This window comes from Teleopsis dalmanni, chromosome 2 (assembly GCF_002237135.1).
Source record: "Teleopsis dalmanni isolate 2A chromosome 2, ASM223713v2, whole genome shotgun sequence".
Lineage (NCBI taxonomy): Eukaryota > Metazoa > Arthropoda > Insecta > Diptera > Diopsidae > Teleopsis > Teleopsis dalmanni.
In genome coordinates, this window is record NC_051847.1 from 64683666 (window position 1) to 64698386 (window position 14721).

Here is a 14721-nt window from a genome sequence, read left to right on the forward strand (position 1 = left end):
GATCCATCCATGTCTTACATATCGGACGCATTTGATTGAAAATAATGTGCTCTTAGCGTTACAACTCAATTAATTATTTTGCATATTTCTTCTTTTTTATGCTCTTTAGATTGTAAATCTTGTTTCAATTTAAGTAAGAAGAAATTTGAACGTAAATATTTTTTATTATTTATTTTATAACTATAAATTTATTTATTAAAATATATTAGAATTAAAATAAATTGGAAAATATGAAGGGAATAGAAAATTTTACCTCACTAAATGCTTATTCTCTTCATTAAAATTGGCACTGAAAGACATGGCAGCTTAGGTTGCTGTGAACACTACAAATAAAAAGAGTAATATAATAGACTACAATTGAAGAGAGTTAATATAATAAAGACTCTTTATATTTATGTTTCAAGTAATTGTTACGGAGAATTGCTTAATCAAGCGGACGCAGTATAAAAGACTGTCTTGAAGACAATGTGTTCGAAGACGACTTTTCCAACTAGGGATCGCTCCAATTAATTAATTTATTGTGTTTGTAAGACATTAGTATTATATGTAAGTCAATTTTATTTATTCATTATTTTTATAATAGTCCTTAAAGAAAAAAAGCTCAGTTTAGTACAGGTACAGTTTGTTCAAACAATTTTTTGGTACCATAAGTTTTCAAGTAAAATATGTAAATGTAATGTAAGGTTTTTTAAAAAAGTCATAATAATGAAAATTAAGTACATCACATACTGAATTGGCTTATTTAAAATAGTTTCAAATTTTATTGCAACTCTCTGTACAAAAGTATTTAGCAAGAATTAAACTACTTAACTCACTTCTGCCGCGTTCCGCTGTTATACTCCAAACTCCAAAAATTTCAGAATGTTCCAATGAAAGGTGCGGCACATGACAATACGATGAGGAAAGTAAAGTTTGGAATGGAGGATGTACAACTTTGTTGGGAAGCTATTTAGCATGTTATCTTTATTTAAATCAGGTACCGAAAATAAAAGGAAAAATAAACAGAGTTTAACTTACTTCAACGTGAAATTCAGTTTTTGGTACGTTTTAGTCAAATGTAAAACTAAAACAATCTACCTTTAGCTGTGAAGGAAATTTTTAGGATTAAAATTTTATGAGAAGATTACAAAAACAAAAAAGCATTGGAAAGGCATTAAAAATGGTTTATATAGGTACGTGGTTACTGCACCATCGAGTAGTTATGTTAACTATTTGTACAGTTTTGACTCGATAAGTTAAATTAAATGCATAATATACAAATATAACTTTAATTATCGAGAGGATGTAGAAAATGCCCGTAAGTGTATGTAATAGTGCTGTTCATTATTATTCGGGAAGTTATTCGATTATTAGATTAATCAGATAGCAAACGAAGTCTCAAATATTCGGAGAATTCTACTGCGTTTAAAGTTGTAGATCTTGCAAAGTTATCAAGAACTATGGTACTTCGAATAAATTTCTTAGTTCATATATCTTCATTGTATTACTTTGGTTCTATTGATTGTTGATTTATCATAATTAAAATAAAAAAGGGTTCTTCAATATTTAAATGATCTATTAGATAAATATATGTTTTTTTTTCTTGTAACTACAATGGGATGATCTTCAACTTTTTTTTATTAAGTTTTGGAGTTTTGCAGTATTCTTTATATCGTTGCGTATTTTGTCATTTCCCAACATAATAAATATTATTCGGTTTTCATTGCATTCTAAAATTTCTTTCATTACATATTTTCAGGTATTTCGATTGTATTCGACCTGTAATATCGCGCACTATTTCGCAGCAGTTCATCATAACAGGATTTGTACTCTGTCTCACTGGAATCAGTCTAACAACATTCGCGAGTGATGCTGCTCAGATACTTTTCACGGTCATCTATCAAATTGCAATTTTAGTTGAGATATTTCCGTGCTGTTGGTTTGTTAATGTGCTCATGCATGAAAGCGATTATTTGACGACGGCCATGTACAGCTGCAATTGGTACACACAAAATCTAAAATTTCGCAAAACTCTAATTATTTTCATGCAACGTTCACAGAAGACAAATGTCATTTTGGCTGGCAACTTGGCACCAATAACTTTGCAGACATTTTTAGCGGTAAAATATAATCCGAAATTATTTAATTATTTTATTGACAATTTTTATTATTTCAGATTATTAGATTCTCGTTTTCTATGTTCACTCTTTTAAACAACATGAACGAATGAAATTTTATTTCAACTTAATCCAACTTCGTATAGCACGTATTTTAAATTTTACAGGCACGAGATATTTCTATAAGAATTAATAATTATTACACCACAACCACTAATTATCACCTACAGTTGCGTTAAACTTTCATATTTTTAATTATTAGATACAATTTTGGGCGTAACGAAAACGACGTCAATAAAAGTTATTAACAAATATCTATAAAATTTTTTGAGTTAATATTAAAAAATGACATTCTATTAGAAATTTTAAACGGAAGCGTTTGTTTATATGAGACATTTTCAAGACACAAGAAAATTTACTCTTATTTCTATAATTCTCAACTATTTGTAGATAGAAATATAAATAATAGATATTTGTGTAAGTAAAATGGGAGATTCCTTTGACAGCCCGCTTAATAATATGGTGCTCAGTTAAACCCATCATGAGAGTTCTTTGTGATACTACAGTTTCAGCAGTAAGACTTAGTAAACCCGGCTTTTTGACTGAGGGAAAGATAACCCTATTTCAGTTGAGGAAATCAGTTTTTTATTTTGACCTTTGAGAAGCTTTGCTCGCCGGCTTTTGCTTACATTATTTTTTAATTTTAAATTGTTTGATATCTTATTATGCATTGGAAACGACTCAGTACCTTTAATATAATATTATTTAATTTTCATTATGTTGGAATAGTCAGACATATTTCACATTGTGTGAGCAAAATTGTTCACAAAATTAACTTATAGTATAAGAATTTAAGACCCAATATGTTGTATGTTATATGTTGTATATATAACAGGTAATCAATAAAATCAAGAATAACCTTAATTTCAATATTAGCCATATCGAACAGACATATATGGTAGTTAGATCCTAAAGCAGTCATTTCCAACGGGTGGTCTGCGAGATGGTTGAAAATTGTCTGTGAATCAAATTGAACTGGTATGGATAAATAGCTTGTAATTTGTTCGCTGAGACCTCACTTATTAGAAAGTAAGGTCAAAAAAATACTACGTAATTATATGCCTATTTTATAGACTATAATGTACCTATACAATTCTTTATACATTATACGAGAGATGCATAAAGCATATTAAAAAATCATTCAGTTTATTATACCCATTAAAAACAAAAAATGTCAACAGTGGTCCTTGGTCAAAAAAAGTTTGGGAATTACTGGTCTGAGTTAAAAAAAATTGCTGTCGTGTCGAACGTGTGTCCTTCAGCAGCAGAGAAAATAAGTTGTGATATAATAGGCTAGTATTATATTTTCGGAGATATAGTATTATTAATTAATATAATTGGTAAGATCACCACTTTAAACAATAGTTGGTGAAATAAACAACGAAAATATCAGAACGACGATGATGCCAACTGACGGAAGCTGGACCGCGATAGACTGATTCGTAATGATCATACTTAAACGGAAAAAATATGATCTCGAAACTTTATTATATCGAAGAAGACCTGGACGAAACCTGGACGCACGGTAACGAAGAAAATTGTTAATGAATAACCAACAAAGGGATCCTACCTTTAAGTTTTCCCGATAAAGTTACGGGGCAGAAATGGTATGGCACAAATGGGGAATTGTATTTAGTCCGAGCAAACTCCGCATAACACTATTGTGACGGTATAGTGACGATGCATTTGACATTTCTAACCTCCTCTCCTCAAAAAAAAAAAAAAATGTGAGCAAGCTGTTAAACACAAATATTTTTTGTATAGATACTTGATTCATCTATAATATAGTAATACCCGAATTTGAAGCCAATGATAATTGAATAATTTACCACTACAATAATCATAACTTATGCGCATCTAAACATGAAATTTCTCGGCAAGGATTAGACGTTAGAGTTAAATATTTCATAAAATGATAGTCTAACAAAATACCATAAATGAAATGACTATATGTATTGGAACCTCAAAATTCTGGAACTATTTTAATAGTGAATAGATTAATGAGATTATGAGAGCACAATTGGCTTGCTTGGTGGAGTTTAGTGGTGATATAACCTGTATTTCTAAATAGGTAGCGTATTAATGTCAGAAATTACTGCACATCTAGAAATAAAATTGAAATTATTGAAGCCTTTTTATAATGTTAAATAAAGAATTATGTTTGATAAGGAGTTTTATTTGGGATGCTCGTTAGGCAAGTTGGATCGTAGAAGTCTATAAAAGAATGTTTTAATATGGACCTAGTAGATGTTAGGGAAAATGATGACAATATATATATATATATATATTTAAGCATAAGTTTTCTAATTGAAAATAAAGAACCAAGTTGTTAGTAAGTTAATTTAAATTTATAAGAGTATGTTAGCCTCCTCTATAAGAGGTTTAGTACATCCTCTTTAACTTAACTTACTAGAGCATTTTTATTAAAGTTCATAATAATTATTTAGTTTTGAAACTTAAATTAACACCTACGGCAGTGACTAAGAAAAAATTTATTCATACCGGCAACTTTTTTCTAAGCAATTAAAAAGTTTATGAAGTTTTGAAAACTATTCAAACATTCACAAATTACTTGAAAAACTTTATTTAGTTTTAGAATAGAAATGAAACTATATATAGTACAACACATGTTTTCCTAGTTCAATTGTGCATAAACCAACATTAAAAAATGTTGCTTCGTAGCCCAATAGAAAGAAATCAAAAGTTAAATTCCAGCTACGCTTTGCACTACTTATGGATTAGTTGGCGGATAAGTGGTTTGTACCCACCTAAAAGGTTTCGTACTGCTTACAACATTTACGCAGTTATATCAAATGTGTTTGTAGTATTGTTACCGATATCAATGGTAACAAATGTCTTCTTTATTAAGGGTCTGGAATTGTTAGTGACAAATCTTTCACTAACAGTAACAGTGGTAACTGCAACGATTAAGCATTCTATTTTATATCTCTATCAAGATCATTTACTACGAACAAATATTTATTTGGAACGACTTGATAAACGCTCCAATGGTCATCTAAGAGATCGTTACCATATACTCCATGGAATACGAACGTGCCACATCTTTTTTGTGGTTTATAATATTTTATTCACTTTGACCGCTTATGGATTTGCCATTCTTGGTATAAGAAATCATCAACTCCTATTCAATGGCTGGTATCCACACTTTTATGAAGATGAGGAGAAGAACTACCGCGCGGCATTTATATTTCAATTCGTGGCCATCACACATTATGTATTCCAAAATACGAACAATGACATGTATCCACAATGTTATGTGGCTTTAATAATTGGACATGTACGTGCATTGGCTGAAAGAATAAAGAGAATCGGCGTCAACCCCAAGGCCAGTGGTGATGATAATTTGGAAGAATTATTGGCATGCATTCAAGATCATAAAGACATATTAAGGTAAGGGTTTGATCTTTGTAATATTGTTAGAAATATGATTTTCTTATTAAATATAATTTTATTTTTGTGGTAATATACAATTGTGATTTTATATTTTTTTTTAATTATTCAGCTGATTTTTCAAATCAGCGCCTACTTAAATTTTTGGAATCGCAAATGCTATCAGAGGCACATATATCCTGTTAGAAAAATACAATAAACTTCTCACATATAAAAATTAATCGGATAAGAAAATTTATAACATTTTCAAAATATTTAGATAGACTCCCAAAACTCATTTTTCTAAAATAAAACATAAACAAAAAGTTTCTTAAAATATTACTGTGTTAAAGACAATATACATATATTTGAGTACAAAGTTTAACGATTTTAATCCCTAAAATAGCATTACGAAGTAATATTAGCGTCATACCCTTCATCTTAGATATCCTTGATATAGTTCGGTAAGTTTATTAGCAAATTTAAATACTTCACATACAAAACTCCTAAACCTAAAATAGTTTTGAAATTTATTGCAAATCTCACTACAAAAGCATTTAACTGGTATTAAAAATATAGAAACTCACTTTTGTCGCGTTTCATCTAGAAACTCTAAACTCTAAAAATTTTGGATTATTGTTGGGAAAAGTTTGGTACATGCCAACGCCAACGCGATGAGGCGAAGCAAGCAATGTTTGGGGTGGAGAATGGACAAGTTTGTTGGAAAGCTATTTAGCATATTATCAACATTTAAATCAGGTACCACATAAAAATTTAACGGTGAAGTTAAGAAGATTCTGTTCCTTTTAGTCAAATGTAAAATTAAAACAAACTATTGTTTAACTGCGGGGCAAACTTTCGGGAATAGAAATTCGTGACGATGTTTCATAAACAGAACGTTACTAGATTCTCATTAAGTACACTCATATGCGGTTTTCTACTCATTCATTCAGGATTTTATCTAACTGTAATATTATTTTGTAAACTACAGTGTTAACTCGCAAAACAAATAAAACGCGTATGTGTACGCGATATGCAATATATTATTTCAAAACTAATAGATTGGGTAAATAGTATAGAGCATTTTTTTGTAAAAGAGAATTACTTTTTCAAAAATTATTTTAGGATTAAAATGCTGTCCAGTTATTGAGATAGTCACATCCCGGCATCAGTGTTTTATCAGTTTTGCAAAATGACATAAATTCTATAACTGACTTCTCGAATAATAAACTGTTGTAAATATAGGAACAATTACTAGTTAGGGTATGTTATATATTAGAATTTTTGAATTAAAGTATCTTCAGATATGTGCCTAATCAATTTTGTCATAATGAAACACGACAATTTTTTTCTTAATCACTTTAGGACTTTTTACAATTTTTTCTTTTAATTACAATTAATGATGACAGTGTAAATGGACTCAATTGTTTTGCCAGGCAATAGAACTTAGTTTATAATAAAGGATATATTCACTTCTTTAATCGTCAATTTTGGCTTTGTGAATTTTTTGCTCTTCATCTTTTGCCAGCCATAGCCGGTTTTATTCAATATTATTATTATTCTGTATCAAATTTCATTTAAATATATCTTTGTTACAAACAGAGATAACTTATATCCGATTGTTTGGCTTATATGGCAACTATAGGATATATAGTAATCCCATTCAGTCAATCCTACAAATGATCAGAGTTTGCTCTCGAAAAGTATATGTGCAAAATTTTATTTGAATAGCTCAAAAACTGAGAGAGTGGACTGGGATAAAAGAGCCAGACGCTGAGGTCATTAAAAATATTTATGGGATCTACAATATCTCCTTGACAAATCTTGTTAAACTTGATATTCTCTTTTCAAACTTTTTTGTGTAAAGGACATAATTAGAGAAGTGAAAAAGTTAATCCATTTTTGAAGGAGAACATCTATGATATAATAAATTCCGTTTTAAACATTAATTGAATAAGCATAAATGAATAAGATTGTAGTTTGCATTCCAACTCATACTTTAAAGATAATACTTAAACTTATGTATAATGCTCATACATAAATAAGTCTTCTAGCTTGCATTGCTTTTAATTAGATTGCTAAATATATACTTTAAGAACTCGAAATATCACCATATCTAAAATATTAAAAATTCCCTGATATGTCGGAAACCCTGATATACATAGAGATACTTCTTTTGAAGCCATCACCAATTATATTAAGGTGAATAAGCTATTCAGGTAAATACATAGTCGTCTCAACAATTCTTTAGCTGAACTTTGAAGAATTCAAGCAAATTGGGCCATCTTGTTGAAATTCGGAATGCCATCGTCTCAAAGAAAATAAAGTAGTTTTTTAACAAAAGCCGTGTAAATTACCAGTTTGTTTTAGTGTAGAATAAATGAAGCGCACCTAGAGAAAGGGGTAAGGGTTCCAGCTGTTAGCAAATCCATTAATCCACAATTCATAAACTATGATTACAGATTTTTGAATAATAGAAAATGGTTGTAAGTATTTAATATAATTTACATTATACATATGGCTACAATTACCCCTTACTTTGGGAGGTATAGGAGTGTTATCCACCTCGCAGACAGATGTCGCTCATAATTTTTTTTTATGATATATAAATTTTGAATACTTTGTCTATCGAATTTTGCTACATAAAGAAATTTATTATGTCAATTCTTTTGGGAGAATATTTTATTTGAAATATATATAAATTTATCTTCAAATTATTTATACAAAATACAATCTAGAGTATAGTTTTGAAGACGAGCTGTGTGAAAGCGCTATATTGAACTATAGATTGCGTTATATGCAGATTCGGCTGGTGATACGGCTAGAGTTTTAAGTAAGGGTTAAATTTGGCAAACATTTGTTAAGTAAGTATTTATTTCTAAATATTTGGGGAATATGATATATCGCGATTCAGGTATTCTATTAGGCTAGCCCTAATCGTTTTAACCGACCATTAACCTTTTAATGAATCTATTAAATAAAAAAGTAAAATTTAGCATTTCAGTCGTTTCTGTTTATTTTATATAATTATGTTGACTTAACATATATGATATTGTTAATTAAAATTGTTTGTATTTACAGATCAAAAATTTAAATTCGCAAAAGTAGTTATCATTTTCTAACTTAGTTTTATAGATTGGGATTCAATATATTTTTTTTGTATTTGCATTTGATCACAATTCATGATAATTCCATTATTTTTAAATTCTCATTTAAATTTTCAATTTTTTTTATTTAGTACTTATCCGAAATTCAGATTTCCTTCCTCTCTTGTATATTTTCAGTTATTTGGATTGCATTCGACCTGTAATATCCCGGACACTTTTGCAACAATTCATAGTTACAGGCTTTGTACTGTGTCTAACCGGCATTAGCTTAACAGTGTTCGCACGTGATGCTGCACAGATACTTTTCACAGGCACCTATCTGATTGCAGTATTAGTTGAAACCTTTCCGTGTTGCTGGTTTGTGAATCTGCTGGTCCAGGAAAGCGATTATTTGACGACAGCCATGTACAGCTGCAATTGGTACACACAAAATCTGAAGTTTCGCAAAACTCTAATTATTTTCATGCAACGTTCACAGAAGTCAAATGTGATTATGGCTGGTAATTTGGCACCAATAACTTTGCAGACATTTTTGGCGGTAAAAATAATTAAGGAATCTGATATTAATTATATTAATTAACTTTTATTTTACAGGTTATAAGATTTTCGTTTTCTATGTTCACTATTTTAAGCAAAGCAAACATTTAAAAATTCTTTGAACCTAAAATTCTTATACAAAATTAATATTTCCTCCACCAGTACACAATGATGAGTCCAAAATAATTATTACAATACCTTTTTCACGATATGTAATTATCACCGGAAACTAACTTATAATCACACATTTTTAATTACTAGGAACGACTTTAAGTTTATTGAAAACGAATTCAATAAAATATATTTACAAACACTTGTAATGTTGTTATAATATGTATACACTGAGAAAAATATAATAAAATTGTTGAGAATTCATTCTAAAATAGGTGTTACTAAATACTTATGTATGTTATAACTCGATAATGTTAGGATTAGATCACTTCAATTATGTTATACCTTCGTAAAACGTTAGCTGGACACACTTGTATTGGAATCATTACTTTTGCATTCTGAAAACTGAGGAAGAAAGCGCAAAATATAAAAGAGAGAATGGAAGAGAGAGAGAGAGAGTGCGAGAGAGAGAGAGAGAGTTCGAGAGAGAGAGAGAGAGAGATGCCGAAGCAATTGGGAAAGGAAAATATGGCGAGAGGGCGCGAGAAAGAGAAAGGGATGGAACAACAAGAAAAAGATAGACAGGCTGTGAAAGTAAGAAAGCGAGTGAGGAGGGGAGTGAGGAGAAAGAGGGATGAAATATTATGTGAGCCAATATTGAAATACAGAGGGAACTAATTCAAAAAGTATTCTATATAGTATAGTATTTAAAGCAGGTGTACCTAGAATACCATGATATATTTTTCATCACGACGAAATAAATGGAAATACGATTGGGGTATGCGTCACAACATGCATTCTATTGTTCCTATCCACAGAATATGCAGAAAGTACAGTATCATTATGAGCAAACTTTTAGTTAAAAACAAAAAAATTAAAAAATTAAATTGGGTAGTGACTTTTCATTAGTTTAAAAGTGTTTTTATGCTGTTTATTTATCATATCCACGGTATAAACTGATTATCTGGTTACGTGTTTAAACGACAATGTTAGGTCAAATTCGAATGGTTCACAAATTTTTGAAGCTTGACGATAATAACCCCCACAAATTCCTCCAGATTAAATGCTTAACTAAAAAAGTAGAACATATACACAGAAAATGGAAATAGCAAATACTTAATAGAAATCTCTTTTTCGCATGTTTTCCAATAGACTAAATGATTGTTTCTAGCGGACTAGAAAGTTCCCTTTAATATCTTTTATCAGCAAGAGTGTTTGATTCAAATTATAATAGTGTCTTACTAGTTTTCAAAAACGTCTATTTGAAGATATTTAGACTCACTAGCTCGTTTAACTATGTTAGGTGTTACGAGCCAACTTTTGTAAGAGTTTCATTGGCTATATTGCTTCCTATGTTCCTATGCTCTGGAAATCTGGAAATCAGATCAGAGAAACGTTGTGCAGCTCGCTTAAAGAGGTTACGCTCATTTTACGTTGTTTCACTCAATAGATGATTCAAAGCCAGGATTGCAGCTTGGCTGTGCAATATTATTATAATGTTATTTGTTAATTGCGATTTGCAATTGTTATATAGAAGTTTTTGATAAGTTTCCAAAATGTCTTTATAGCCATGAAAACATTTTGTCATTAGGGTTCTTCTTAACAAGCGAAATCATTTTGTAACTTTGGGTTCTTAGGTAACTGTGACCATTTCAAATAGAAATCATTTCATTCCGAGATATATAAAACAAGAGCTTGAAATATCTGTGGTTAGTCAATTTGAGATATTAGATGTTTTAATTTAAAATGCATTCTACATGTTTAACAAAGAGTATTTTTTCCATTAATAAACTTTTCATATTTTATTCGATTAGATTTTTTTTTAATATATATACGATTCGGTACAATTATACCCCAACTTCAAATATCGTCAATATTAAAAGTAATATATTTCACATATAATTAAAGCTTTTTATGAGTGCCCTGGTAATACGGTACTTGTCTACTAGACCCATGATACACCGTACACAGAGTCAGATCGCACCAAGGTCTGATATAAAAAACACTTGATAAAGAATCTTAGAAAAATGGTTGGTGGTTCTGTTTTAGAAAAACAGTTTCAAGAACTTATTAGATTTGCAAAAACATCTACAATGAAATTTATACAGAGATTTAGCTTTATTTCGTGCTGCTAGGGACCAATAAACGTCTATGTGTGGCTCACAGCAAGCCAGATCAACCTAATCTAATCTGAATTCAGTGGTAGCATCTGAATAAAGTGAAAATGTTCAGAAAAGTGAAATTCTTAATGCCAATAAGTTTTGAACTCTTGATGCAAAATATAGTAAAGATCATTCTGTCTAATTAAATTGGACCATTACTAAATGACTTTAGTTTTTTTTAACTTCATGAAGGCCCTAATTCGTAGTAGACTGAATAACCTTATTTTAAAGGTTTAAATTTGTAATGCGTACGGTACAAACAAAAAAGGATTAAAATTACTTAATTATTTTAAATTATATTACTCTTCGTTGCTATATTGAATTAATTTTAATTTTAAGTGGCATGAATAGGTGACATGAAATAATATTTTTTAATACCACTCTGACGCAATATTAAAACCATACACGTTGTATGTAATTAGTGATTTGGTAGTGGGTTTCTTTTGCTACTACCTACGTCTATATGTGCGACAAACTCGGAAGTGCATCAGTTTAGGTATTTCATTATTATAACTCTTACGCAGCAGACGTATAACAATTCTTTAGAGCAGCATTAAAGAACAAAAATGAAACTTTTGGAAGTTACTGACAATGGACAAAAATTGGACTCAGGTTTGGCCTTTCACTATTGGTGGCTTAATTTACGTATACTGGGCATGCATCCAACGAAAAATTATCGCTTTTTGTATTATCTTTATGCTGTGATAATGAACGTTACATGCACACTTCTTCTACCAGTTACTCTATGGTTAAATCTGTTGTACATCGATAATTTTGAGGCACTTCTGAGCAATTTATCGATGAGTGTTACCATTACAACGGTTGCTTGCAAACAAATGACGGTCTTGTACTTTCGAAATTTACTGCTTAAAGTAAACACCTTTCTGGAGCAACTAGACAAACATGCAAGTTTGAATCAAGAGGATCGACATGAGATATTGAAAGCCGTACGTATATGCCATTTATTTCATGGATTCTATGTGGTGTTCTTTTTTTTGGGATCAACGGGGCTCTGTGTGATTGGTTTCACCTTGCATCAATTAGTTTTTAATGGCTGGTTTCCGCGAGTAGTCGATGATGCAGAAGTGAATTATTATTTAGCGTTTGCATATCAAAGTTTTGCACAATATTTTCTTACTGTAATAAACGCATGCACTGATATGTACCCACAGAGCTATATGGTCCTATTGATTGGGCACGTACGAACATTAAATGCGCGTATAGAACGTATTGGTAAGAATAAAAATACACACGAGGAGGACAATTTAAAGGAATTGGTACAGTGTGTTAAAGATCATAAACTTATTTTGGAGTAAGGAAACTGATGTCATAATTTATATGTGATTCGTATTGTACAAATTTCTTTATAATAGGTACTTTGATTGCATTAATCCAGTAATATCAACTTCTATGTGTGTTCAATTCCTTATAACAGCTCTCGTACTCTGTTCCAGTACAATTTATTTAATTTCGTACAGTCGAAGTATAGCAGAATTGATCGTTTTTCCTGCACATCTCTTTGCTCTGCTAATTGAAATATTTCCATGTTGTTGGTATATGGATGAATTGCAGAAGGAAACCAGTAATCTGACAACTGCAGTTTACAGTTGCAAGTGGTATGAACAGAATCAAAAGTTTAAGAGAGCTATAATAGTGTTTATGCAGAATACACAGAAGCCGAAAGTTATAATGGCTGGAGGTTTGGCTCCTGTTACTTTACAAAGTTTCGTGGCGGTAAGAATATATTGATGAATTCATTTTTAATTAATTATATGATGAAACTTTACTTTTTAATAGATTATCAAATTCGCCTTTTCTTTGTATACTCTACTGAGTAATCTCAACACTTCAAAATAAATGAATTGAAGTAATGCAAATTCAAAAATTTAATTTAGTATTTTTATTGAAAGGGTTAGATAGAAATGTTTTCAGAAAGTTCGTATATCCTTTAAAATTAATTTTAAAATATAAGATGTTTTGAATCAATTTAGAAACTGAATACTTACAGGGTTTTTACGCGAATTGAATGGAAAGCGAAATCTCTAGATATATTTAAGCCTATTATTTAATATTAAAATTATTAATAGTGGTTACATAAAGTGAAGGAAATTTTTTTCTGAAACCGGGATTGCAGTGAAGGAGAATAGATTAAGAGAGTTTATAATGCCCAGAAAACAATTTGCTAAAGTGCTTCAAAGGATTTTCGAAACGAGTATATTCTATATATAGCATAAATCTATAATTTGAATACAATATTAAATTGAAACGTGGGTGATGTAAGGAACTTATTCTAGTTATGCTCACAACGCCACTACCTGTAAGTAATTTTTCCCAAATATGTGTATATGGTAGATACTTTGCGTATTATAATATAAATGTTCTATTATTTTGCGAACTTAACGAAACGGCATAAAATTTTTCAGGCCCATTTGACAGTCTTAACTTAATAAATTCTTAAAACTGACTAAATTAATGCTAATTTGATGATTTAATTTCGTAGACTGAAATAATACTTAAGCCAGTTTCTAGACTCAAGTATCAACTATGAAATCAGTCCTTAGTATTAATTTGAATTAAGTGAAAGATGACGACAATTATTCATGTGATTGCAATATCAGTGATGGGTTTCATATATATATATAGTACCTATTGCAACAGAAACTTTTAATTTAATTTTACCTAGAATAATTCAAGTTAAATAAAACTTAAAGAAATAATTTCAAATACGTGCGAAGTTAAACTCGGTAATTTAGAATAATAAATTTGTCATTTCCTAGCATTTTCTAATCCACCTAATGTCCGGGTATAAAATTTTAAATTGCTAGATGCAAAACAATGACATGCCGAAAGCGACCATTAATCATTAATTTATAGTAAAATAGACCACCTTAGACGCAGTAAATACATAGTATTCTCCATATAACAAATGGACTTGAATTCATATAATACATTAACTTTTATAAATTGAAGGTTAAGGCTTCTGAGATATATCAGTGGAGGATTTATTTTATTATTTTTTGTATAGTATGTAACCTATAGGCATTATTGTACCTTTGGTAAAATTTAGTGCAGTAATGTGTAGTATAATAAAAAGAATATGCTTTCAATACAAACTAGCGAAATCTAAAAGTTGCGAGTCCAAAGATAATCCCTACAAAACGTAAGTTTATTAATTTAAAAGATATTGCGTACTACTAATTTCATAGGTTAAATAAAATAACCGGTATTGCTTACAATGTATTGGGGTCTTACTAAAAA

General features: G+C 30.1%; 2 protein-coding genes and 1 pseudogene across 2 annotated transcripts in view; all 3 read left to right on the plus strand.

Moving 5' to 3' along the window:
• The window catches only part of LOC119674711 (odorant receptor 7a-like), a 2541-nt gene extending 318 nt beyond the window's left edge, over positions 1 to 2223 (plus strand). The window contains exons 2-3 of the mRNA XM_038085867.1: positions 1739 to 2099; positions 2156 to 2223. Of these exons, the coding sequence (XP_037941795.1) occupies positions 1739 to 2099; positions 2156 to 2209 (415 nt within the window). The 3' untranslated portion in view covers positions 2210 to 2223. The remainder of the gene's footprint in view (positions 1 to 1738; positions 2100 to 2155) is intronic.
• Positions 2224 to 4998: 2775 nt separating this feature from the next.
• Positions 4999 to 9304, plus strand: LOC119674712 (annotated as a pseudogene).
• A 2725-nt stretch (positions 9305 to 12029) lies between these two features.
• LOC119674713 (odorant receptor 2a-like) lies at positions 12030 to 13320 on the plus strand. The gene is made up of 3 exons (XM_038085869.1): positions 12030 to 12775; positions 12837 to 13197; positions 13261 to 13320. Exons 1-3 carry the CDS (start codon positions 12030 to 12032, stop codon positions 13318 to 13320), a joined length of 1167 nt encoding a protein of 388 aa, XP_037941797.1.
• The last annotated feature ends 1401 nt before the right edge of the window (positions 13321 to 14721 follow it).